The sequence below is a fragment of the Haliaeetus leucocephalus genome, unplaced genomic scaffold (assembly GCF_000737465.1).
Source record: "Haliaeetus leucocephalus isolate CR32 unplaced genomic scaffold, Haliaeetus_leucocephalus-4.0 Scaffold702, whole genome shotgun sequence".
NCBI classification, from domain to species: domain Eukaryota; kingdom Metazoa; phylum Chordata; class Aves; order Accipitriformes; family Accipitridae; genus Haliaeetus; species Haliaeetus leucocephalus.
Window position 1 is genome coordinate 4,754,307 of NW_010973138.1, and position 27,679 is coordinate 4,781,985.

At 41.9% G+C, this 27,679-nt stretch overlaps 1 protein-coding gene across 5 annotated transcripts; it reads left to right on the forward strand.

The window, feature by feature from the left end:
• The first annotated feature begins 12 nt into the window (after positions 1 to 12).
• Positions 13 to 10,377, forward strand: SETD4 (SET domain containing 4). Of its 5 annotated transcripts, XM_010580352.1 has the most exons (10): positions 13 to 1,206; positions 1,667 to 1,762; positions 2,719 to 2,756; positions 4,278 to 4,366; positions 5,031 to 5,460; positions 6,210 to 6,384; positions 6,712 to 6,793; positions 7,144 to 7,224; positions 8,208 to 8,331; positions 9,248 to 10,377. In XM_010580352.1, the coding sequence occupies exons 1-10, from the start codon at positions 1,137 to 1,139 to the stop codon at positions 9,380 to 9,382; spliced, it is 1,320 nt and encodes a 439-aa protein (XP_010578654.1). In that variant the 5' UTR covers positions 13 to 1,136; the 3' UTR covers positions 9,383 to 10,377. The 5 variants fall into 5 exon arrangements, with proteins under 5 accessions (XP_010578654.1, XP_010578658.1, XP_010578655.1 ...); XM_010580356.1 differs by lacking the exon at positions 8,208 to 8,331 and having other exon boundaries at positions 9,248 to 9,343; XM_010580353.1 differs by lacking the exon at positions 9,248 to 10,377 and having other exon boundaries at positions 8,208 to 8,382.
• Positions 10,378 to 27,679: the final 17,302 nt, after the last annotated feature.

Genomic DNA, 27,679 nt, shown 5'->3' on the forward strand with positions numbered 1-27,679 from the left:
CGGCGTGGCGGTCGCCGCGTCCTCTCCGGCAGGGGGGCCGGCAGCGGGCGGCGGGCAGCCTGTTCGCCTTTGCCTTCTCCCCCGTCGTGATTTTAGCTCGGGAGGGAGCCGGAGTCGCTGGTGGATCGCCCAGGGGAGATGGGGTTTCTCGTTCCACTCTGCAGTCTTCACTGCCTTAAAATACGCGGGGGCATAGGCGGTCCCAAGCGGTGTTCGCTTCGCTCGGGCGATTCGGGGTTTTGTCTGTCAGAGCGGGAAGGCGGGGGAGGCCTGGTGTGCGGCGGGGAAGCGCCGGGGCCTCTGGAGCGGTTTCTCTCTCGCTCAGGCGCAGGCACCGTCTGTCTCCTGTCACTAACAGGCAGGAGGGCTTGTGCCGAGCTGGAAGGGGGGGAGGTGGCGCTGAAACAACCTCCTCAGTGCTGGGGGACAGGGTGGTGGGCGTCCTCCAGGGTGCTGGCAGCTGGGGAAGGTTGTGCCTTGGCGGGAGAAAGCTGTGTGCCGGTGTCCCCGGCTTTCTGCCAGCCCCGCTTTGATGGGCCCTCGTTTCAGGCAAAGCCTGCGCTTCTGAGGTTGAGGTAAAGGCGGTATTGGCAAGGGCAAATGAAATACACATTTCAAGAACGGATTGAAGTATAAGGAGTAAGGTTGGTCCAGTTCCCCTATCACGCACACTGGAGGTGTTGAGCTGAGGTGTAGCGTCACGGTGCTGCACGGGACTGGGGTTTTTGGTGGTGTTGATGTGGGCAAGATTGTCTTCTGAAACTGCAGAGGCTGTTTATGCCAGTTAATTTTCTATAATTGTAATACATTTGCTGTTTGAAAACTTTTAGTTCTGTGCACATAAACACCAGTGTCTCATTTCCTGTAGAGGATTATGGCCGTGCCTTGGCCAAGATAATGTTTGGAGATAAAGGCTTCCTGTTCTCCCTTATCCCTATCACCCACCCTCGTTTAGGGGTTTGCTTGTAGTACACTTTCTAAACTTTAAAGAGGCAGCTTATTAAACAGGCAGTGCTCTGATTTCTCTTATTGAGATAAAAGAAACATGCAGTATTTGAAAAGGACTTTAAATATTTTTAAGTAACTTTTTTTTTTTAATTCAGGTTCTCTAAATAAGGCAAAATCTGTTGCTTAATATGAAGAAAAGCAGAGGTCGGACAGGTCGAAAGAGAAGAAGAAAACACTTACAGAGTTTTATAGATGGAGGTACTGTCCATGGAAGTACTGCTAAATAATAAAATAACCTATTGTTTATCAAGGTGTTGTTTTATGGTATATATTTGTCAAACACCTTTGTGCTTTGAAAATAACATTCATAAATGTTAGCCTTTTCTATGCAAATATTCTAGCATTAGTTTACAGTCCCAGGCAGGGCATGGTGAATATTGTGAGCTCTCTTTTCTGGCTAATGGCGAGCACTATATTATTCTTAAATTCCTTGATCCTTGAATATGCTGACTAACTCCTACAGTTCTGAGAGCTCCCTGTGCCCAGGGGCCCAGAACTTAGTAATTAGTTCGAGGGGAGCTTTTCTTGCTATTCTATTATGCTATACCAAAAAGTCCAAAATACAGTTTTTCTGGCTATACAGTAAAATTTTTCAATTTCCTTTCTTTTCCAATGGAGTGCTATTTTATAGCATTAATCCCCTCTTTTTTATTTTTAGTCAGCTGCAGTCACAAGCTGGAATACATTAAACTTAAGAAGTGGCTGAAAGACAGAGGATTTGAAGACAGTAATTTAAGGCCAGCAGAGTTCTGGGGTAATGTTTCAATTACTTATTGGTGGTACAAATTTCTGATTCTTCTAAAAATGTTAGATTCCTGCTTTTGTTTTGAATCACGCACCTGGCTGGCATCAGGAAAAAACCCAGTTACCATTAGTCTTTTAAGGACTTATAGCAAGTGCACTTGAATGTCATTTAACATAAACAAGTAGATATGGAGGCCTGAAGTAGCATAAACTGTTTCTTATATGAAGATGATCTTGGGTAAAACTCTTGTATGAGAATACTCTGGTATGCTGCAAAAAATGCACACCTATGCTGAATTCCTTGTAGAAATAGAGATTTTAAGTGTTAATATCACAGTTTTAAAGAACAAAGTAATATATCTTTAAGTGTTTCCAGTATTGGAACCTAACCTTGTTGTCATTTCTTCATCTTTTTTTTTGCCCATGCAAGTTCAGGAGATCTAGTGTTACAGATAAGTAAATGATTTTAGAGCTGGGATTCACATAGCATTGTTTACAGTAAAGGTATATACTTGTATTTTTTCTCTTTAAGTAGATTATGTTTCAAAAACTTTTGCAATATTAAAGAGAGAGTAGAGAGAATAGGATGAATGAGAGAAAAATATTGTGAATAGAAATTGTAAAGTTTAGTTAAAACTCTGAAACCAAGAACAGCAGCCAATGATGAAAGGTGTGTTTAAAGAAAAAGTTGGGAGAAAGAAGTCGCGTAATTGCTAGAACTGGACAGCAAGTCTTGCAGGCCAAGGACTTTCACAGGGTCCTGAAAAGTAAGAAGAGAATCAGAGAACAAAGAAATGAGGTATATACCTGGAACAATCCATAATTGGCTTTTATGATTTGTAAGAGATAATGTATGTTCTTTTAGAGCTTTTCCTTGCTGGCCTGTTAATTTATTGCAGCTTATCATAGTCTCCTGTATTTTATGTGTATACATGTACTTAAGCATCCTCTTTGTTCCTGCTTCAGATACAGGAAGAGGACTGATGACAGCAAAAGCTCTTCAGGTTAGTAATGTTGATTCTAATGCAAGTGCTCCTCAGTTTCTTTTGAGATGTAATGACTTTTGCAACAAGCAAAGCTCAAAATTCCAGACAAGGTCTTCATAGTCCCTGTTGTGAATGTAACTTCTGGCCTAATACCAGAATTTGCAGTGTTGGCATGTAAAATGTAAAATGATGTCCTATGTACCCTGAGAGCTTGTTGGATGAAGATATTCCTGTGCTCATTTACAGAGATTTACTATGTAGTCTTGTGTTTCAGTTTAAGGCAATCAGTGGCTAACTGAAACCAGAAGGAGCAGGCTCCTTCCCTCCTGTATGCCTTCTCCCTCAGCCACTGGCTCCTACAGCTTCCTTTGCACTGGCTGTAGCAGTCTTCCCCACTTGTGTGATAAGTTGCATCAGGAAGCTAAACTAATAGAAAACTCTCTCTTCAAAAAAATCATTAGCTTTGATAGGTTTGCTCCTTGAAATCTCCCACCTTGGTCAGACCAGTGCTGGTACAAAGGGAGGAATGGCATATCAGGGAGAGGAATGGAGGAAAGGGATGGGGCTTTAAGCAGCATTTGGCCATAATGTGAAGCCACAGCTTTAACCTCACTTTGACGGCCCTCTTCTTTGTTGGTAGACCAGCTAATAGAAACCTAATTTCTCAGACATTCCCAGCAGAAAAGGGGAATGATAGAAAAAATACCTTGCCCTTCAGATATTGGCACAGAAAGACTGAACTCTGACTGAAAAGTGCCTTTCTGAAAATAGGCTTGTTGGAGAAGTTTCCTAACTGGTATGAGAATAGTATATCAAATAATGGAGAATCAGATCCAGAACCTTTTGCAAAATAGAGAGTATAGCAAGAAGTAGGAAGGAGATGCAGTGGAAAAGTCATGTGTAGAGAACAGTGTATGTTCTCATGCTGGCTTATGGTTAGAGCCAGCAGTTGAAGCCAGAGGCTTAGGTTATCCACAGTGCTGGGATTCTGCAGTAAGTGAAATGAGAGCTAGACTCAACTGGTCTTGAGCAAGGTAGGAAAGAGCAGAGGAATGGGAAGGAGAAAGTATTGACTTGATTCATGTCCTCTCCCTACAAAAATGGACACATATGGCTCAAACAGGGCATGAAAGCTAATTTACACACACAGCAGCTTGGCAAACAAGGTCAGGATAGACATGACCTAAAATATCCCTACCCCATACTGCTATGTTGATAGAAGTTCATCTGTTTCTGAGCTCTAATCTAAAATATATCTCAGTACAAAGAAAGTGAGTAGCCGGGCACCAGACTTTCTGTGAACAACTAACTTTCTGCAGTTGACAGTTCCTACTGACTGCAGTCATCCTCCTTCCCTGGACTGGGACTGTCTTAAAACCATGTCAGTTTCCATCAAGTTCATCACATCTGTTTGCTTACTGACATTAGTGTTCTCTGAGGAATGTCTCTCTCTTCAGAAATCGCATAGTAGATGAGTCATTTACACTTGATCTTTACTATTCTTTGTGTGTGATGGTTTTTTTTTTTCCTCCCTCAAAGGCAGGGGATCTGATTATTTCATTGCCGGAGAAATGCTTACTCACCACGGGCACTGTCCTTAGTAGCTGCTTGGGAGAATACATTATGAAGTAAGTGAAAAGTGACACTTTCTGGGCAAGCTGGCCTTTACTGTGGGTTGCTCATTAGTAGATTAATCATCTTAAATGGTGGTAGGGCTTTAAACTGCATCCCCTAACTTGTATGAGTATTTCTTGTGGACTTTCATGCATGTGGAATGCTCAGATAAGTAAGATATGGACACGGAGCATCCACTTTTAGCTAGGCTGAGTTGGAGGGATGGTACAGGCTTGAACTTGACCTGTCTCGAGAGCCAGCTTGGACCTAAACGCCAGTTATGTATGGTTTCTTGGGAATTTGTGATTATGCTTCAGTAGGAGAAGGAGGATGAAATGGGATTGCAAAGCAGTCACATGAACATAGCCTTTTAGAAAATTCAGAACAAAGACCTATGCTGGACATTGAGTAGTTCTTATATATCCTAAAAAAACCCCAACTCCCCAAAAGAAAAAAAACAACCCAAGAGGTGAGCCTGAAATTGTTACTACAAACCAGCTTTTATAGCCCCTTTGAAATCATCAAAAGGACTTGGAGATGAACTACAAAAAAGTTTAAAATAGAAGCTATTTATAACATTTAAAAGAACTAGAAGAGAGATAAAATACTGTTGCATCAATTTCCTATCTCACCTCTGTGTATCTGCTGTGTTGGTATTTTTATTTTATTTTCTAATAGATGGAAGCCTCCTGTATCTCCTTTGATAGCACTATGCACATTTTTAATAGCAGAGAAGCATGCTGGTGAGAAATCTCTGTGGAAGCCATATCTTGATGTTTTACCCAAGACATACACTTGCCCTGTTTGCTTGGAGCACGATGTAGTAAGCCTTCTTCCTGAACCTTTAAGAAAGAAGGCTCAGGAGCAGAGAACGACAGTCCAGGAGTTGTACATGTCTTCCAAGGCTTTTTTCTCTTCCCTGCAGCCTTTGTTTGCTGAAAACACAGGAACTATTTTTAACTACAGTGCTCTAAAGTGGGCTTGGTGCACTATTAATACAAGGACAATATACATGAAACATTCACAGAGGGAATGTTTTTCTCTTGAGCCAGATGTTTATGCATTGGCACCATATTTAGATTTGCTAAACCACAGTCCAAATGTTCAGGTAAGGAACTAAAAATAGATCACTTCATTTCTTTATTTGTAAATGCACTATCTCAATACAGCATGCATTTATGTGATGGATTAGAAGTGTCTGGAGGTCAGTGAGAGATCTCATAGTAGGAAAAATGTCTACTGAGGACATGTGCAGGCTGAGTACTCATGGTTCATATATACACTGGAGCTTGTTATTCAGCCCAAGGCAGTTGAATAAAGATGATTCAAATGTTTATGTAGCAAAGCAAAGTTACAGGGAGAGCCCAGAATGGCTGGGTGAGATTTGCATGCAGGGTAGCTACTGGGAAGAGCCACTTGTAAATGTAGCCCTACTCTGCTCTCCTGAAAGGCTCAGCTCCTGAAACAAATCGCAAGTTATGTGGTCCCTGTGTTACTTCACCTCTGGCTGAAGCTTCTGAGCAGCCTTAGGAAAGTGTATAAAGCAGTTCCACTTTATGTCAGGGACTGTGTGCCAACTCATTGTTGGGACAGCACAGAAATAGTCAAGTCTGCAGGAAGCCATCTTTATTTGTGGATTTGGGGCCTCTGTAATAAATCTGCGCAGTGGGTGGCACATCCTGCAGACTAAGGTTTTGATGTTTGTTCTTCATACTAAGGGGTTGCCTTTTCAGACATATGTAACACTATCTGTTTTCTTTCAGTGTTAGAGAAGTGTTCGATACTGTTGGATTTTAATATTCTGATTCCTTTTTCACCCTGTGAAGAGTAAAACCTTTTATTTTTAACTTCTTGAAGGTAAAGGCTGCATTTAATGAGCAGACAAGAAGCTATGAAATTCGGACAAATTCACAGTGCAAAAAATATGAAGAAGTATTTATCTGCTACGGGCCTCATGATAATCAGCGACTGTTACTAGAGTATGGATTTGTTGTCATGGATAACCCTCACAGCACTGTTTATGTCTCATCAGGTTGGATTTATAGATTGTCTTGACATTGAAAGGCACAGTAGTAGAGAACAGAGCATATGAGCATGTTAATACTGTCTGTCTTCAACAGGAGATGTTGGTAAAAAAGGATAACTAAGGGATTATAAGGATACAATCCTGGAGATTGCTGATAGCTTTTGAGAAGTAGATACATTTTTGGTTATGTTAAAGTTCACCAAAATGTAGCAGGTTTTGATCTTTGTCTTGTAGCTACTTGAAAAATATGGCTGAAATGTCATTTCAGAATTGAGAATTGTGGTTTCTTCTACATACCATTTATTTAAATATCTAAAATGTGTTTTTATGCAGATATTCTCCTCAAATATTTTCCACCACTGGACAAGCAGAGAAATACAAAACTTTCCATTCTAAAGGATCATGATTTCTTAGAGTAGGTATCTGAAGTTATTTTGTTTCCCTGTGAGCTTTTCTTTTCAGTTTTTCTGGGAGTAAAATTTTGCGTTTAGTATCAAAATCCAGCATAAAATAATTATTCATTTTTTTATCAAACGGATTTGCTTGCTGTCTGTGAGAGAATGTGGAAGTGGTAAACACCAATATCAAAGCCTGAGATAGGTTTCAAGGTACAGCCTGTCTGGATAGCAGCAAAGTACGGGGAGTCAAGGAGTCCTCTAGTTTCAAAGAGCAGATCTTGCCTTGTTGACACTTGTCAGGAAGAAAGCTATCACACTGTAACAGATCACTTATACTTTCTGCATCTGATCACTTCTGACTTTTTAGAAACCTGACCTTTGGATGGGATGGACCGTCTTGGAGACTCCTCACAGCCCTCAAGTTGTTAAGTCTCAGAGCAGATGAATTGTAAGTTTCAGCACTCTGAATATTTAGACAATGTGCATGTGCCATTTTCTTTTATTTGCTCTTTGCTGGCTGTGTGTGAGATACTGGGACAATTGTTTTGGATCTCCTGTGTCTATCTTATTGACTCCAGGTGAGAAGTGAAAAGAAGAAAGGCAGAGAACACCATATAATGTAAAGTCATTGCCTATTTGCTGCTTTGGTCTTTTGCTTTCTTGTATTAAATACTAGACACACCTCATTGTTTTCCCTTTCTATTTCAAGAACCAGATATTATTTTAAGGTTCAGATTCCAGACCTTTTTCCTGTTGGTTTGATGGGACTTTAAATGCTGTTGACCTTCCTTGATTTCTTTGAAGCATGTGTTCCACAGGCTGCTTCTGAAATTCATCTCCAGTGACTGTCAGCGCAGGTTTGATCATTTGTTCCAAATGGCAAATCTGCCTCAAACAGCATTAATAGAAAATGGTTACCTGGGCTTTGCTTGTAATAGTAAATAAATAAAAATTTTTTCTTTTGTTCAAAGCTGTTCATGCTTTGAAGATTCATTGCTGACTGCAATAAGTTGATTATAAGAACTAAAAATAAATCCCCATGATACTGGTTTCAAGCCCTGTGACGGGAAGTTTAGCAGAAGCCATGCTAATAAGTTCTGAGTGAATAGCTTCTACTCCTTGCTGGTGCTGCTGGAGTTGGTGACAGCATGGCAGAGCAGTAAAGACCAGAGACATTGATCTAAGTGCAGACTGTGGCTTTGGCTGAAGGGGTAGGGGTGGAGCATTGAAACCGCTGCTCCAGACCGTTAAATCTCTGTTCTCTTTTGCTTGCCTTATCAGTCTCATATCTGAATGCTGTGTGCCTTTTTCACGTATGCTAACCTTACTTGCCTTACGCCAGCGATGTTATTCTTAGCATAACCATATGTTTATCATTCAGCTGGGGAATATCGCAAATGATTGTGTGTTGTTCAAACATTTTGGTTCTAGTACTTGCTGGAGAAGAACGCTGCTTGGTGATGTAATTTCAGCCAGAAACGAACAGCAGACTCTGAATATAACAGCAAAAATATGCCATTTTTTAATACAAGAGACACAGCATGTCCTTCTCCAGGTAATTTAACTGGAAGAGCAAGGTAGCCCAGATTCCTTTCTCTCCTAGCATAAATGTACAGCAGTGTAATTTTCTGGGATGAGAACAGAGTGATGGAAGGAATTGACTACACTGGGGTGGCATAGAATTTGTTTCCAGGGTGACTGACAGCACTGAACTGCTCAGCAGAATTTGTGGCTGCAGCAAAGAAAGGAACTATCTTACAAAGCTTATACAAAGCCCTGTAAGCAAGTGAAAAGTATTTAACCTTTTTCTGCCTATAGTATTAATGTATTTGTTAAGGTTACCTCTTAAAAGAAAATGCAGACTTGTATAAGGTGGGCATGTAAGATGTTGCAGACCTGCTATGAGTGTGTTGTGGCAGAAAGTGAAGGCTGTGTTCATTAAAGCCAGTCAAGCCAGATGAACTACCCATGTCAGCCAGTCTCCTGTGAGGGAGGTCTGTGCTCTTAGGAAAACAATCTCTCCTTCCTTCCTGAATTTTGACAAACAAATGTGTGCTTAATGTCAACTTGGATAGCTATCATGGAAGAGGGTTATTAAAGCCACACTGTTTCAAAGGAAACATATATATGCACAGAGTATGAGGTGAATCTGGTCTTGAGCAACATCTTGACGATAGTATGGGCTTAGGAGCCTGATATCAGGTAAACATTTCCCTTCGTCTCCTTGTTTTTTATCTGCTTCCTATCGACGGGATGATTTTTTTCCTTTTTTTCCCCTTTTTCCACACCCTCTTCCCCTTTTTTTTTTCTTTTACTATTACAGTTTCTTTTGTGGAAGATTAAACAAAATACTGTTTTGACATAATTCATGGAGTCCCTACCACAGATAAGCTTTCCACAAATTTTATGTTCATGTCCTATATTAAATAATTAAATTTTTAGTAATTTCATCCCATTTGTATAAACTTCAGATCTCCCAGTTGAAAAGGAACAACGAGAACCTCAAAAACCACCTGGCTTTGGTAGAAGCACTACGCTTGGAAGATCTGAAGATACTACAAAAATCAGCTGAGATTCTTTGCAACTTGAATATGGCAAAAACTTGACACATCTGGAGCTGTGATAGCTGTGGCTGATTGGAGCTCATTTGCCATGGATGTGCCTTGCTCAACTGTTTTAATGGACCTGAGCAGCAAAGAATAATGTAAAAAGTCATCAGAATATGCCTAGTTTTGCCTGTCACACAGGACCCAGAGTCTTATTTTGTTCTTTGCTGATCTTCAGTAATATGAAAGGTTAGCCCAAATGGTTGGGGGAGCACAGGTGGCTTTCATCACATCTCATTTGAAGTCATGACTGCTGTGAGCAAAACTGCTTCTGGGGTAATTTGAGCAGCCCCAGGATTGTGGGCTCCAGCAGTCCTAGACTTTACAGCTGCCTGTGTGGCTAAAGCGGCAATCATAGGGTCAAGCAGGCACTCCTCAGCATGTATTTGAGCTCTGGCCCTTGACAGAGAGGAAGAAGACAGAGTCACTTATATTTGCTCAGTCCTCATCCTTTACTTTTTCCCTGAGATATGTACATAGTCCCCAAGACTTGGTGGTTCATGTATTGCCTGTTCATTGCTGGAGTAATAGATGCAGACTAGAGCACAGATCAGCTCTATTGACCAACTCCAAATCATTTTCTTCGCAGTTTCAGCCCAAGTGTTTCTTGAACGTATGGAAGTGTGAGTTTCCCTTCTTTGCTCTCAAAGCTCCCTCCAGACTTAGTAGTTCGTGTTCTGACTCCTGCTGGGAATGAGAACTGAAAGGATGTATTACTTTGAACTCTGTTTCTTGTTTGGAAGACCACCCAGGCAATTGATTCTGTTTCCATTCAGTTCTGGTGATCACATTGAGAAATGTTCCTATCCTGTCTACAAGGGGATAGTCTCATGAGCTGCCTTTCAGTATTAGTTCTACTTAAGTAGGGAGCTTGAGCTCCCTATGTTGTTTAGAGAAGAGAGAGACTTCTTCAAAGGGCATTTCAGGGCAGGACCCTTATTTAAGCTGTATAAACTTCATTTATATTTGTGATTGTGTTGTGATTGTTTTCCATTTTGTGGGGAATCAGATTTGATAGAATTTTTCATTACTATTTTTAGCATTTTTTAAGAACTGTGTTTTTAATAAGTGTTTATTTTTGTAAATATATTGCTTCATTTTCTGTAAGACTTCTCTATTTTTGAAATAAATTGTATAAAGCAGTAAAGGCATTCTAGCTAATGATATAATTTAAGGAAAAAATGCAACAAGTGAAAAGTGTTAAGTATTGAAGCTCAAATGCACTTTCAGACTTTCTTTGGTACCCTGTGAACAAGAATGTTATTGTGTAAACTTGCTTAGATTTGAGGATTCCAGGGTTTTTCCCTGCTTTTTTTTCTGCCTCAGTCTATTTGGGACAGGAAATATCTTGATACCTGAAGCTCTGAGAAGGGCCCTTCCTTAACTGGAAGGTTATGTTGGTTTAGGTTCAAAAAAGTGTAACTGTTTGCTGTTACTCAGTTTCCAAACCCAAAAGTTCTTGGTTTTGAGGTACCCTCTTCATAACCTGTTCCTAGGATTAGGAAATTCTGAAAATAAGCTTTTTTTCTGCCTTGTTTACCCTAATGCACTGAGACTGTTTTGTATTCTCAGGCTTTCTGTATTGTTCATATGGAGATGCTGACAGCATGTGGTTACTTTACATTGCAGAGCAGAAGGCAGGGTGAATGGATTGGGAGAGGAACTGAAGTGCTTTCTGGAGCTAGAAGTACATTTATTACGTCCTTTGGACCAAGTTACTTTCATATTTGGCTAACTGTGGGTTTTAACCCTGCAACTCACTTGGCACCGTATTTTATACTTTAGTCAGTCCCATTCTGAAGTACCTCCTGGGATGAGATGACTCTCTGGATTTGGGAATGCAATCTCTACTAATCTCATGGAGGGTATTTCTCATCAGCTCACGTGAGGGTCCTTCTGTACCACTGAACCTGGCTACAGCAGAGAGATGAATGGGGCTGAGACCCTGACCCTGTGACTGTTGCCCATTCATTTTGATTAGGCCTGCACAAAGGTCTACAGAAGTCATGGATTATATGAGGAGGGTGGATCGTGACTGAGCATTCACAGTGCAAGAAGTAAGGGCTTTCAAAGGAAGCTTGAAGTCAGGTTCAAAACTAACAGAATGTGGTAACAAATCCATTGATATTACTAAGGAATATGGATACAAAAGTTGACACGGGTGCAGAGCCCATACACATGGGAGACAGAGCTGTTGGCAGTTACCAGCCAGACAAACAACTTTGGTCTTAGGTAGTTCCCTGATCTCAAAATACTTGAAGGTTGGGAGGGTATTGATGGCAAGTATTGTATATGCTTGACCTGTGCTTGCTCTTTTAAGGTATTGGTGGATAACTGTAGGAAACAGGGTACTGGGCTAGAGGGATCCTTGCTTTGAATATGTCCTGCAGTTATGATGATTACAGTTGAACTGTTTGACCTCTTACTTTCTTTTAATAAAAACTTTTTCATTCTCTAAGAGCAGATGTGTTTCTCATTTTATAATTTTATAATGAGATGGTACCAGACTTAAAGAAGATAAGGATGTTTGGTTGTTTTTTTTTTTTATTTTGCTTTTTTTCTGGAGATGGCTGTTTAAAGAACAACTTCTGTATGATGTGTCTTGCAAGATGGATACTAGTTTGACAGAAGTTTATTTGCTTCAGTATTGCACTGTAGACTACACATTTATACCAGGTGGTTTGAATATGGGCTCTGCTTCTGTAACTCCTACATGCCCTCCCAGGAGTGCAGGAAGGGGATCTGGCAGTGCAGGAGAGTAGGCAGTATGAATTGCTTGTCTGTCTCTTGCATGTAAGCACAGCAGGAAGCCCCCAGCTTTACCTTAAGCACTGTAGCAAGTGTTCTGAATAGAGCCATGTGTGCTTAATGTCAAAGGCAAAATCCTGCCTGAATAAACTATGGAATTGGAACCGGTGCTTTTGTAACACACATCAATAGGAATGGATTTTTAACAGGAATAAACCAGTGTAACACAGGTCATGATCCAGCATTTATGTGTATATATATGCCTAATCAGCAAAAGCTTAAATTCTTTTTTGAATCAAACCTAGACTATCTGCAAGACAGGGCATACTAAGCTGGGCTAAGAGCTAGGGTGCCTGAGGAAGTAACTGCACTGGGAGTGCTCTCCAGCTGTTACAGAACACTAAATCAAGTTTTCAAAGAGTGAAGATGCTTACTGTCAGCCTCTACTTTAACTAGAGCCCCTGTGAGCCGCAAACATCTTAATCGCTTAGCTTTAGTGATGTGCTGTTAACATTTGACTCTGGCTCTCTGTTAGTCTAAGAAGGGATTTAGCTATGATCTTAGTGTGGAAAGATATACTTTATTTCCCTCTTTGTATAAATTTCCTTTCAGATCATACCAGCAAATCTCAGCAATAGTAGAAATAAACCCCAGCTTTTACCATTAGCAATACAAACCTGGTATAGACATGGCAGCGAGCTAGATTCTCTTTCAGCTTGTGCAGTGTTAGAGAGCTCAAGTAGGAATGCATTCTGTGACTGCAGTGAAGACACTGGGTTTGGGTAGGAGCAATGAGAGAAGCTTTATTTCTTGTGATAAGCGCATGAGACAGAAATAGCACAGTTTTTTGGGTTTTGGCTTTTTTTTTGAGGGGGTAGTTGATTTAGTGCAGTCTGTAGTCGCTGAAAAATGATAAACATGAAACCTCATGACAATATCTTTCTTGTGTCAATTTATGTAAATACAGTATGGATTTTCTTTGATCTTCTACAGAAAGTGGCTTCTAGTTTACAGTTTTCTTCAGCTGTAATGTGTGGAGATCATCCATCATTGGTAAGTGCCTTTAGATCTGTCTGTTTCAGGACAAGATAAGGGAGATCAACTCTCATACCCTGGTAATTAAAGCTTTTAGGTACATTATGAAAACATTTCAAAGATGACATTCCCAGAGAAAGAGCTTTTAAAAATGATGTGTCCCAGGATATGTAGCCCCTCCCCACCTAGAAGGTAAAGAATACCCCTTTAAAAGTGCCAAACTTCAGCATGATTTGAAGTGTTTGTTTGCGCTCAGTGTATCTATGACTACAGTGATGAAGATAATGAACTCTAGGACAGAGGGGAATTGTCCCAACAGAACTTTATGGGTTTCTTTACACAATAAATATGAACTAATGTTGTTAAAAGATTGACAAGTTTTCCCTCACTTTGAACTAGCAGTTAGATCTGAACCATGTGAAATTCATGATTTTTATCATTTCAGTACAAAAACAGGGAAATCACAGCTCAGTGGCTGAATTCAACTAGAAGAACTTGATTTTGTCCCTATCTAACAAATCTTAGGTGGCATCAGTCTGCTGCAGGTTGGAGTGGAAAGAAAAAATTACATTTCCAGTTCATTCCACTGAATATTTTAGTGGATATCTATAATTCCAGAATTAAGTTTTAGAAAGGACTGCAATGAGCTATATTCAGTGGAAAATCAAAGATACTCAATGATCCCCAAACTAAACTGTGTAAAACTAGTGTAAAACTAATGCAATCTCTATGTTGTCCACTAGATGATGCAACTGTACTACAGAGAAATAAGAAATTACAGTATATCCACATGCAATTATAATCCTATTTACTGTATTATATTTTTAGTAGTAAAAAGTGTTGTCTTCAATGATACACCATGGTTGGTATTAGACAAACAGTTGAAAAGGTAGTTTTCTTTCTGCTGGTTTCAAGTGAAACTTGAAGCTTTGTAATCTTTTATCTTTTCTCAGTTCTATTGTATTTTAACTTTGTTGGATTTGCTCCTTTCTCAGGTTGAATAATATTGTTCTTCCCTGAAACTGTCACCCGAGACATAACTAATAGTTCAAATCATCTTTGTTACGTTAACTTGACCCTAATGGTTTAGCTAGTGGGGTTGCAATGGAGAAGTGTCTGCTTGTGTTTTTTCTTCAGAGATTAGGGCCCAGATTAATCTTCTGCACAGATCTCTTTCAATAATGTCCTTTGATGTGGCTGATGATTGAACTCTGATTGAAACATTTCCTCTTTGTAGGGTGATTTTGTGGACCCTCCCTTGTGCTAGTTCTCTAGTGTCTAATAGTAATAAGTTGATGTTTGACCCTTTCCTTCGCTGGGGATTTCTGCACTGCTCATTTTCATGACTTGTGTCTGCTTATTACTTTTGATGCGTGCTTGTTGCCTTGCTCATTTTCCCAGGGGCTTCTGAAACAGCCAGTGTGTGTGTCTACTCTGCATGTCCTTAGAGCCCCTTCAGATTATCCCAGTTGCCCTATGGCTAAAAAGAGGAGTGGAGGGATCTGCTGCTTGCAGAGCTACTGTTTTCTCCTGAAGCCCTGTCTCCTGTTCCTTAGCTCTTTCTCCGTGCCTCCAGTGCTGGACCACACTGCAACATGCCAATCTTGAGAGCACTGAAGTGGACTGAGCTCTAGTACCACCCTGTGCATGGCAGGAGGCAGGTATTTGTAGTGCACTTTTAATGCAAGAATGTTTTTCCTCTTTACACACACCTGTACTTGTTCCAGGTCTAGCAGGGCCAGCTGTGTCATGTTTTACCTCTCCATGAAGATGCCAGAGTTGGGCTGGAGAAATTGTTAAATGAGCACTGTATCCCTTGCAGATATATCCAAGGGGCACTGGATGTGCTATTTTAGTATCTCCCTCCTGCTGGGGCTGCTGTGGAAGGAGCTGGCAGTGGCAGCTTGGCTCTTTTGACCCTTGGCAGGCAATGATGACTATGGAGAGGACAGAGGGACAGTCTCAGCATGAAGCTGGTGCCATGCCTGTCTGTACCACCCTGCCTGGGCTGGCATCCAGAGCCTGTATCTCCATCCCTAAGAAGCCAGCCCTCTTTGCAGCAAGAAAGTGCCAGTGAATTTGTGTATCCTTCCCATGAGATGAACTTTGCATGGACAGAGATGCTTGGTGTGGGTGGGCTGGCCTGTAGAGGATGTTGGCGAGAGATCAGAAGGGACCATGCCATCCCAAGATGACTCATGCTCCTCTGAACTGTTTCTGATGAGTACTTAGATGCTGGGCTAGCCAGCCCCTGGCTCAGGATGGGGAAAACGCTATGTAGCTCATGGGAGACACCTAAAGGCCTGCTAGGAGTGCAGTGTGGGCTGGGCTGCGGAGATAGAAGGGGAGGGGTGGGCAAGGGCAGGAGTGGCCGAGTGGTCCCACTGGAGAGGGAATGTTTTGTATGCTAATAAAGAGCACACACATCTCTCTGGCTTTTCTCTGCCTGTAAGTCCATATAGATCACTGGACAGTCCTGCTGCCCCATCAGAAATGGTGTAGTGGACAGGGTGGCCATTTCTGTGCAGAGTGAGAAGGAGGTGGGAAGGTGCGAGGGGTAAACATACAGTCTGGACAGTAACCTTAGAAAATTTTATAGCGTTAGGCAAGTAAGTGTGTGTGTGCGTGCCATGCTGTGGCTAGCCATGCTGTGGCTATCCTAGCTTCATGAGAGCATGGCTGTTCGGTTTACTTGGCTGTGTAACCCTGGTTTGGCATTTTTTCTGCAGTATTAGAGCAGGTGCCCTAGGCTGAAGGAGAGGGGAGAAAGAATGCTGTTTGTGCCAGAGCTGCAGTGACAGAGGGAGCCTTTTGGTTGTGCTCGTCCATCTGGGTGTCTCGCTGCTCCATGCTGTCATGTGCAGATGGAGATGGGTGTGGATCCCTCAGTGTTTCCGAGTGGGAAATCTCTCATGTCAGGCTTCTGGTACGGCAGTGTAGTCAGCCTCTCTATCATGGAGAGACATGTAATGTCTCCCACCATCACTCATTAGTGGGGTTACCCTTCTGTATGGAATAGGACTTGGAGGATGTGAGCTGCTCTGGCTGGGATGCCCTTGGGTGTGCAGCTGTCTAGTGAGGTAGGGAACATGTACTGGAGGAAACAGAAAGCAACGAGCAGTCCCCAGATTTCCTCTGGGATTTCAAATGGGGTGCTGTCATGATGACTCCTTTGAATATGCTCCAAAGCTAAGATGGTGTGGATGGTCAGAGAGCTGGGCATTTCAGCATACAGCCAACAGCATTCACAAAGACAGCATAGGTGTGGTATTTGAGACTGCTCTTTTATGTCAAATTTGATACAAATTGGCTAACGTGTTCAGAAAATATGTGAGAGTGGAAGGGGAGAGTAGCATATTGAGATAGATAGAGATTTGTTTTCTCATGCATCCAGGCTAAAATCACGATAGAAAGTCAGAAATTTTGAGCCCGACCTTGAGCTTAACTACGTTGGAGACAGTGGCATTGATGGGTGCTTGTACTCCTCCAAAGAAGTCCCTGCATATGGCACTGGCCGTTCCCTTTCTAGATACAGGTGGAGAACCATGTATGCTTGGCACAGGCCCTGAGAAGCACAGCAGATCTGTCTGGTCTGCACCTCAGGAGACTTAACATTGTCTCTGTCCCTGGCTGCTTCCAGCAAAAACTGTGAAAAATCAGTTCATCCCATGTCTATTATATGCTGAGTTAATTCCACTTGGCTTGAACGGAGTTACACCTTGCCTTTGATATCTGGCCTCAGGGCTTCATTAGGCATAGTTGTAGTCCAAAGCTTGCTGACGGAAATCGGTTTATGTGGGTTCAAACTTTATTTTCTTTATTTTTTTTTTCAAGAAAAGAACAAAATGTGTTGCAATTACCGGGGAGTTACTACAGCCTGGTAGGAGGATCAGAGAGCATGACTCCTCTTCCAACCTACCCTTTGCACTGGAAGCACCAGGGTGTAGGCTGAACTCCTGCACTTGGGGAAAGCTGAGTGAGAGTGCGAGAGAGCAAGAGCTCAAATTCCCCTCTGTGCAGTGTGGCTGGACAGGGTAAGAGGTGGCTAGGTATGGTACTGCTCAGTCTCTCAGCAGACATATACCCCAGCCTTGGCTCTCTTGAAGTGCATTACACTTGAGTTGTGGCTGGGATAGCATCCTGCAGTGTGGGTGGAAGTCTCACGGTCACAGGGTTTGCACCACTTCAATCTACTCACTCTGGAGGTAGCTCTTAATCTCCCCCAGTGCAAGCACAGAGGCAAAGCCATAGAGGAACAGCACCTAGCACAGCTGAAGTGCCGTGGTTAAGCTGCCATACGCCTGACTTTTTACTGAAAGGACTCGTTCAGGTGGAAAAAGCAGAATTTGGTTCTTACTGTGGGACTTCCAGAAGGCAGAGAGCTCCTTTGCCACAGCAGTGACTGAAGTGTACCTGATCAGACAGATCTATACAGTTGAGCAGCGCAGGAAAGGGTTTTTATGTCCAATGAGATGTGCACATGCTGGTCTTAATGTATGTGTGCCAGGCAATTGATCTGCCCCCATGCACAGTCTAATACATGTCACCTGTACATGCTCTGGACACCTGGGCCTTATAAATAAAGCCACATGTGCACAACAAAGCCACCACGTTCATGCTTGTGGGGCTTGTTGGCAAGTGAGTCCCTGGTTTGTGCTTCCCTGAGAATAATCGGGGAGCCTGAGGCAGGAGTTCTTTCCTGCAGTCTGAAGGAATATCCCTGCTGAAGTTTTGAGCTGTAACATCAAAAGTAGGTGGAAACTCATATCACAGCATTGATTATTTTTATTAACATATTTTTCAAAATTCTTGGGAGAATCACCTCATAAGGATAAACACTCCCCCTCCCCTTAAAAAAAAAAAAAAGCAGCACTGGAAAAAAAATGGGTTAAGCATTGCTAATTTCAAAATAAAATGTTTTTGTTAGAGAAAACGTGCAGAGAATTGTGAAACAAAGAAACCCCAGACCATTGCAAAATGAAACGGCACAAAAAATGTTCTTAATGTACCCACATTCTCTGGAGTTTCCCCCCTGCTTTCCCCACTGGTTCAAGATGAAAGTAAGATTTGAATCTAAGTCAATAACAATATGCAACTGTTGAATGTCAAGTAGGGGGGAAAATGTGAGCATTACTTGGATAATTCAGAAAACAGCTGCTGCAGCTACGCAGCGTTGTACTAGTTAGAAAAAGATGCTGCTTCCCTTGGGAGGAAGAGGCAAATTTCTGGTAACTTGGAGTCCTAGGGGCAACAGGCAAGACAGGTTTGATGCTTTGTGAGCCCAGGCCAGGCAGAGATCAGGGTGGGGATATTTCTGAGGGTTTGGGCCTTGGGGTCTCTGTGCCACAGTTCCTCCCTCCTAAATACTTGCCTGCCTCTGGTGGAGTAAAGTTAGAGATGATGCAGGGAGCAGACACCCTGGTACAAGGACCTGAGACACTCTTGACAGTCTTAGGTAGTAAATGTAGAGCTAAATGGACCACAATCCTGTGTTTAAAAGGAGAAAAGGTCAAAAGAGGACTAATAGTCAGTTATTTAAATCATTCTTTAAACACCTCTTCCAGACATATAGCTTGAGCTGTTTTTACCTGCCTCAAAGCTCTCCATGACTGACAAATATTTTAAAAATTACGGTATATGCTGGTTGTTACTGGTTTCAGGTTGCAGCTTATATGTAAATCAAGTGCTGCTGACAGAAAGCCCCACTGTACGCCCTCTTTGCACTCTGACCACTTCAATACTAGAGAATCATTCTCTCCATTAGTGCACTTATATTATGAAGAATGATGTGGAACAGAGGTACTAGCAAGTCTTCCTTTGTTTATAGCTAGAAAATATCTGACTGCTTAAAAGAACATGAAAACGAGTTTTGTCTTCCTTTCCTATTACTGTCAAACAAACTTCACCTCTGCGCTCAACATCACATGGAATTTGTCACTGGCAGGAAGCGTAAACCCTACCTTGTGAATATATAACTTACAGTCCCTTCAGAGGGAGAAAAAAAATCCTTTCATCATGTTCAGTTTTCTTCACTGTTTTATTTCACTTAAAACATCACTCACTACCAAATGGTATTTGTCAGTAGTAATTGGCAAATGCTGGAGGCGGTTTTCAAGGCTGTCTGAATGGAAAATCTCAAAGCAGTTGTCTGCACTAAAACAAATATTACATTTGATCTTTTTATGATTCTTGCAGACATGATGTACGTCTGCATTCCTTAGCTTGAAGAATTCTTGGTGTTTGGGTTTCTTTTCCTTTAAATGACAGGAAGTAACACTTCACTCTTATTTTGCAGTATTGTCTGAGAATTAACCACAACATAATGGTAATGTACATTTTTTTATGCTTTACAGAGATTCGTTTTTATTAGCCATTTATTGTGGTTTTGCTTGTTGGCAAGATTCAGATCTTCTGAATGATAACTGTGGCTATTGCATTTCATCTGCGTTTGTATTTAGACATGTATTTCTTCTGATGTCTTCTTTCTAAATAATGTCTCCCTTGAAGATCGCCTTGCAATAAATCAGCTTTCCCCTAATGCAATTGTGCAAATGTATTACTGCTCTTGTCACCTCTGCCCCTGTGCTTTTTGGTCATCAAGACAAAGGATAGACAGCATGTTACATTAACACTGTGGTTCAAGTCTGCAGAGCGAGGATGTTCCTAGTGCCAAGTCAAGCCCAATACCAGGGAGTGGAGGACAAAAGAGCAGGTGAATAGTAGCTCTCAGAGCCACTAACAGCCTCAAACACTGCTTAAAAATGCCACTGCTGGGCTCCTCAGCATTTTAAAACCTAACAGTATGTAAAGTGTAACTGATTCCCATCTTTTAATAATTTTAACTTTGATTTTATAGTTAACAAAATGCCCATTGAGGGGTTCTTTTACCTTTAGTGTTGGTGATGGCTAATTCTGCAGCAGGCTAACAGCCTGGTAGCACAGGTCAGGAGTGCAGAATGTCCCTCTGCCCCGGACGTGAGCTTCTTGTTACTGGCTGCAGACCTCGCATCTGGAAAAGTCACTAATGCCCTCAGCCAGCAATTCCCAAGCGTCTGAAATTCCAAGGTGATGCCAGAGCTCCCTCAGCACTGGTGCAAAGCCCTGAAGGCAGCAGTTCTCTACAGTAAACAAAACCTCTTCCAGCCACCTGAAACACAGCAATGACTTGGTGGTACCACGGTGTTCCCAATAAAAAAGAAAAAAAAGAGACAAGTGAGCATGTGGCTTTCCATGGGATGCTGCTCCAGTGGAGGATGGCTGCCTGGGTCCTTTCTGCTGTGAGGGAAACCCCTTTGTGCCCTGGCACCCCATGGGGATGACTTCTCCCTTCTTCCTGCAACAAGGCACCACTGGGCTGGCCTCTGCCATCAAGGTCTGCATGACAGGCAAGGCTCTTTTCTTCTGCCATCTCTTGCTGGCTGCTGGACCAGAGAAAATTAGCACCGCTTGGAGGTCTTTCTAGAAAAGGCAAAATTGCTGAAATTTTCTTCAGAGAGCACCTTTACTGTCGCCTAAGGGCCTGACATCTGCCTCTCCCTGCCATCACAAGCCTGGCCTGAAAATGTCAAGATTACATGAAAAAAACCTGTGCTGATTTTTGGTAGTGTTTTACTAGCCCTCTGGTTTCCAGCTGTACTAAACTCAAATTTTCTTTACAATAATCAGAAGCAAAGAATGATTTTTCCATGCAAGCTAGAAGCTTGCTTCCATAAATGGAGGCTTTGAGCTCTGCAACAAGCAGAGGCTGTGGGCAGCTCTGAAGTGTAGCATCTTGGTTATCTCACCAGAAATGAATGAAATACTAAAATCCTGGCTATCTCCTGCAAGAAAACTATGCTGTGTGGCTTGGTTTGCTACAGTTAAACAAAATGCTGCCATTCATATAGATGATGCTCTGAGAAACAGTGCTTGTAGTGAGATGGGTGTGTATGTACAATATATACACAAACACACATGCATATACCTACAATTTCCTTTTAAACGTCAGCACACCCTTCAAAACATAGTGTAATCCCATGGGAGAGAAATCACAGCTTATTTGCAAACAACGCTGTGTTTGTTTTATTTTGTATCAGAAATGAATTAAGTTACTTTCCTTCCATGAAGGACTGCGGGTTTTGCACTGGGTCATCGTGGGACTGTTGGCCAGGGGAGGTTAGATAAGGCTTGTGTGGTTGCGACCAGAGACTCGGTAAGCTAAATTCGGTGTTTGGAGGCCGATGGGGGACCCTTTTGGGGTGCCTGTGGGGTATGCAGTGGGCTGCAAGTGGACAGAGTCAGCTCAGAGGTTGGGAGAGGGGAGCGAAGGCGCTAACCACGGTCATGGCTGCCCCTCAAAGCCCTAGAAAGGCTGCTGGGGGCTCGGGGGGTGGAGGGCTGCCACCCTCCAGCCCGCACCCCTCCACCCGCTCCCCCTGCGCTGCAGCACAGGGCCCGGGGCGCAGGGAGCCAGGCTGCTTCCAGCCCGGGGGGGCACTGGGCTGCTGGGAACGGCAGATGCGGACCCATAGGAAATGGGGGTTTGTTAATTTTCCTGCCTGCGGAATAACTTGGGTTTCGTGCAGCGTATTACTTGGCGTTTTCTCTCTCTCGTTCGTCTGCGATGGGAGCTCGCTCTCTCCTGTGCGTAGGGATGGGGTCCTGTTCTTGTGGAGCAGAATTCAATAGGAAATACCAGTTTTTTTTGCAGCTTGTGACTTAAGCTAGTCAGCCACGTCTGCTGCAGCTCTAATGATTGTCACTTTTCTACAGTTACCAAATTAATGCCACATCAGAGATTCCTAAGCCAATAGCACAATTAGTTAACAAAACTATGCAAGATCATGAGCAAAATTAAAGACAAGCTGCGACAGTCTTCTATCCCCAAAAGTTTTGTGGGCCTTGTTTAATTATTTTCCTCAGGCAGTTACTGTTGTCTTCTTGCAAATCTTGTGTGAGAGTATTCAGGAATGTTTTGCTTTATTTTTGTCACCAATCAGCAGAACAATAAATGCACAAAGAACCCTTTGTTTTTCTCCTCTCTGTTGACACATGGAGCCGAGGACTTGGTGATGTGCGTGAGAAATGATCAGTCTCATACAAAAAAGTGCCAGTCAAATGTTTTCACCAGAAGGAGAGGGTGTGATGCCAGACCCAGCAGAATAGCTCGGCCTTACTTCACTTAAGTTCTTACTTCATGCGCAATGTGTGCAGGGCTGTGTGGTCAGTGAAAAGGTGTGAGGAACCACAGAGGCCCATGGAGACGTTAGAGCATCCTTCAGATGTAGAAGGGCGCAGCAGCGATGGATCCAAATAAGGACTCGGGTCTAAAACCTGGAGGTTTTGGGGTGTTTCAAGTCAGTCTAGATTCGGTAGTCTGGATCCATCTCTAGATGATGACTTGGGAACTGCCTTGTGCCGATGAACCTGGCAGTGCTGAAAGGTGTACCCTAGTGTGTCAGAGATGGGGGGGGTGGAGAAAGAAAGAAAGAGAGAAAGGGAAAGAGAGAAAGAAAGAAAAGAAAGAAAAAGAATCACTGTGCTGAAAACATAGGCGACAGAGGAGCGCAGACTGGTTCTCCATGCTGAGAAAGATACAGATGTGACTGTGAGGCATATAGGAAAGAGAAGAGTGTATGCAATAATTACGAGTGTTTCAGAAGCATTAGTCTTGGTTTTCACATGAATGATCACTTCTGAGTATGTGATGCACTTCTTCACAGCAGAAGCGTTCTGCAGAAATGATGGGCTGCTTTTGTGTAGCGCAATATCAGTTTGCTATGTAGCTTTCCCCAGGTGCCAGCCGGTGGGGTATGTTTTTAAACAGCCTTTTAAATAAAACCTGTGACCTGGGCTGTGATTAATTGATTTGTTATATTTGAAAGCACATTGAGGTTCCAACCAAGATCAAGACTTCTTTGATTTGAGGCAGTCATTAGAAGTTGTTTTTTTCTTTAAGTTAGTTGCTCTGATTTGTACCTAATGTTTTAGAGCTTAGAAATTCTACAAATGTATATTTTTACTTCCTTTAATAATTCTTAATATGTTTTAATAACTAAAATATAATTTTTATAATTAAGTATGTGTAATTCTAAGATTATTTTAGGGTCCACTTCCAAATGCTCATCTCCCTATCACAATGCATACAACTGAACTCAGATTGAAATATTTTATTGATGGAATTAATTCATCTTAGTGCCCCTCCCAGACAATATATGTCCATGCTTTGCAGTATAACTTCCGTGTTCAAGAGCCATGCAGATCTGCAGAAAGCCATCAGGAACAAACAAAGTGGAGGTAGGGAGTGCTACCTCCTTTCCTAGAACAGTTTGTTTACAGTCAGAATGAGCAAAAAACATTTGTATCTGCCCAAAGTGCACTGTTTCTGACCTTTTAAGGTTAAATAAATGAATCAGAGTCTTTCTTGCTGAATTCATGCCAACTAGAACTGGCTGGCAGTTCAAACTATTTGAGGTTAAATTCAGTTCTATGCAAAATAGCTGTTCTTCCACTTATTTCTAACACAAGCTATTTGAATAGGAACTAAGAGATGCGCAGGCCATATTTCAGCCCTTTCTTCAGAAAACAGATTCACTCCGTTGCACATTTGTTCTTCAGCTGAGACACTTTGAAGTCAATGGGATATTTAAATTGGGGATTTGCCTGCCTTCAGGATACTGGTATCACCTTGTGACTGTTGGGTTGTGGTATATGAAAATACTGCTTCAGTCCTCAGCAGCAGTCAAAAAGGCAAATAGGCTAATAGAGATTACTGGGAAAGGGACAGGGAATGAACAGAACAGTTTTTGGCCTTTCTATAACTCATGGGTGTACCTCCTTTTATATAGGAATAATATAGCATAGCATAGCATAGCATAGCATAGTATAGTGTAGTATAATGCAATATAATATAAATAATATAGTACATGCTTCTTTGGTTATCCCTTCTTGCATACAGCAAAAGTAGCAAAGGTAAAGAGAAGAGCAGGGACTGAAATGGTCCATGCAGAAAGCAAGTTTAAACATACCAATTTTCATAAGTTTGGGAAAACAGTCAAATGGGATAGGAAAGGGTTATGATAGGAGACTATAAAATCTTGAATAACATGGGGTAGGCAGATAGGGAAAGATTAAATGTTCTTTCTCAAAACACAAGCAGTAGGGGGTGCCTAGTGGGATTATAAAGCAAAAAACAAAAGGGAAAAGTTTTTCACAGTAGTGCGTAATTGGTTTATTGAGCTTATTGCCACAAGATGTCCTGGAGGCCAAAAAGAGAAATGGTTTCCAAAAGGGTCGAGACAAGGACAGAACTGATGGTCTCGATGCAGACTAGAACAAGACCATCATGCTTGTTCTCTGTCTTATGCTTTTCCCTTGAGCATCTGTCCTGGCTGCTGTCAGAGACTGGACATTGGGACAAATTATCTTAGTTCCCATACAGAATTGTCATTTCTTTCTATGTTTTTATATTCAGAAACCGCCAGATGGTAGCCTCACCAATGTACATTTTGCTGCTCACACGCTTCTAGTTCTATAACCACGAAAGGTGCATTATATGTCCGTAAGCCACAAATTGGGCACAGGAGGCAATTTCTACTTCCTGAATGGATAACTTGTGTGCTAAACTCTTATCCAAAGCAGCTGAAAATGTGATCCCGCCATTATATTCTTCAGTAATGCAGCTCACAATAGAGCTAGTTCATCACAGCTAATTTCTGAAAGAGGTCCGTGGGGTTGGACTAGCACAGTGCTCGAGGAGCACTCTGATTAAGAGCGGTAAAATAGCTTGTTTCTGATTTTGCAGAGTATTAACTTGAGAGAGAACTCTGACTAACAAACCAAATTATTTATGGCAGAATGAAAGGAAATTATAATAGAGCTTCTCAGAAAAACAGACTAATACTGTGGTACTGCAATAAATTTGAGAAAGTTGAAACAAAAGAAGGAATTGGCACTGATCTGCAGTTGTTTCCAAAGGACCAAAAATGCAGTGCAGAGCCCACACGTTAGCAGGTGATAGGGTTGCAGTTTGGAAACTTGTGGTGTCTACCCCTTTATCTAGGCAACTGTGCTTATTAAAATGTACAAGTCTCCTGTGTCTGCTCTAAGCTGTCTAACTTTGTGACTTAAGAACAGACTTACTTAAGATTTGCTCAACATTTTTATTATTTAAGTCTTAAGGAGCATTTCTTTGGCAAATCCTTTCTGGGTTACAAATTTTATTTAGTAGGATAAGCTTTTAAGGGAAAAGCACTGGCACTGTAACAGTGTCCTACTCTTTCTTAAACTGCACCTCATTTAAAATCCCGTAATGTTTAAAAGAGAAATATGACCTGTTTAGTGGATTTTGGTGGCATTTCAGGACCTTAGGATCCTAAAAGTCCATCTCAAAACAAAATGGTGTTTTATTTCTACCTTATAATTCTCCTCCAGATGTATTGAGACCTAAATGCAAGTTCTTAAAAATCATATTAGTAACCTTGGCTTGGTGTGTCTCTTACTCAAATTTTCGTTTCTTAATTTAAAATTATTTAAAATAGTGAATACTAACAAATAGTTGGTTTAAGATTCTTGGTGTGTATGGCTTGGATTTGGTGCTTCATCACTTAGCTGCAGACAAGCATATTTTTAAGAAGCTCTTGTAAGACTTTCAGGAAATATATATGAGATTTAAATGTCAGGTCTCAAGGGAGCTGAGAACTATGCGCAATTGTTTTTAGGTTTGGACTTGCGTGATTCCACTAATGACGTGAATGATGTTTTTTGCCTTTTTCTGCTCTTTCCAGGATGCCTTTGCAATGAGATGCTTCTCTGAAATAAGATTCTCCTGTTTGTGTAGTCCATGCATTATTTTAAGAAGAAACCAAATGAACAATTATGGAAATAAAACTCTGGGGTGCTAGTGAACAGGGAACAGCAATCAGAAAAGCTGACTTCTCCTAGGTCTACCACTATGTACTCTTTACCTGTCTTTTGTCTGATTACCTGCCTGTGAGAACTGGAGCAAAACCCATACAGGATCCTTTGGACGTTGTTTTGGCTGTAGGGAGAGCAGACATTCACTCTCTGCCTCCAGCAATCTCTGCATGGGATTCCTTCACTGTTGCTCATATTTGTTGTTCATTTGGAGGAGGAATAAAAGCACTTGCAACACCTGTTCTGGGGTAGTGATTACTCTGTTGAGTATTCAGCAGTGAGGTATGAATCACAACATTACACAGTGCTGTTTGCTTTCATAAAACATACATGATGCAAGAGGGGTCACATCAGATATTTGCTTATCTTTTGGCTTGTTTGAAGACCAAACCACAGCCATGTTGGGATAAAACAACTGAGGTTAGATAGTGCTAGTAGTATGCTGTTAACTCCTCTCCCAGCTTACCACGAAAACCTCAGCGCTGATATACTTTTGCAATGTGTACAGACCAGCGGAGTAATTAAAAAAAGTAGCTTAGTGTAACATCGCAGCTGGGTCTCACTGAGCGGTGCAAGGGAACTGCAAGCCTGTGCTGGGAGACAGCAAGAAGTGTAAAGCCAGTGACTTTCCTAGCATGGTCACACTCCCAGGGGGACACATCTGTTTGGAAAAGCACAACAGCCAGGGTTTTCAAAGGTGTGCAAGGCGTGCCCAAAGAAAATCAATGTGTGTCAAGTGCCCGATTGCCTTAGGCACTTTTGAGAGTCCAAAGCAAAGGTGATCTCACAGCTTACCCTTCCGACATAGGTACAGAGCCAAAGAAGTGTCTTAAAGACAAGAACATTACAGCTTTTTCACTGTAATAATATTTTTTTTATTACACTTCTGACTGATTTACAGAGGACTGTATCAAGGAAACAAGACATGAGATATGTGTTACGACAGCTCCTGCAAACATACCTGAGCTGATGCAGTGCTGGCTCCAGTGCTGACAGGCGGGTCGGGAAGCAGCCTGCAGCACCGGTCTGAGAAGTTGGTCGGTTCTCAGATGATTAGAGGTATTAATGATCTCAATGATTCACATGGATTCCTGCTTAGCCATCCAGTTAATCAGAATAGGATTTAGCTATCTGAAATTATCTTGGTTATGCCTACAACAAGGCATAGACACATTTTTTTGACTGCAGTATCAATTAGTTGTCCGGACATGAGCTGCTGCATTTTGGTCAGCACTGCCTTGGCCCTCATACTGCCTTGTGCAACCTGTGCAGGGTTAAAGTCCACCAGATGAGGATGTTTGCATTTCATTCCTGTGTTGCACACACCTAGAGGTCTGCATGAATCACAAAACAACCACGTCCACGTCTCTTGCATTGCCAGGGCGTCTTCGCTCTATGACATGTTTTAATGTGAAGTCTGTAGGATTTAGGCACTCTGTAGGTTCACCTGGCAGCTGGGCACTGCTCAGTCTGCAGTGTTAGTCCACAATGCAGTTATATGTTTCAGTCGGATGCTAACACAGCAAATTTCTGGGCGAAACTTTATAACTCAATGGAACAAATGCCATTTTACTGTGTCCTGACTTTGTACCACTAAATGGTGGGAGGCAGACCCTTGTC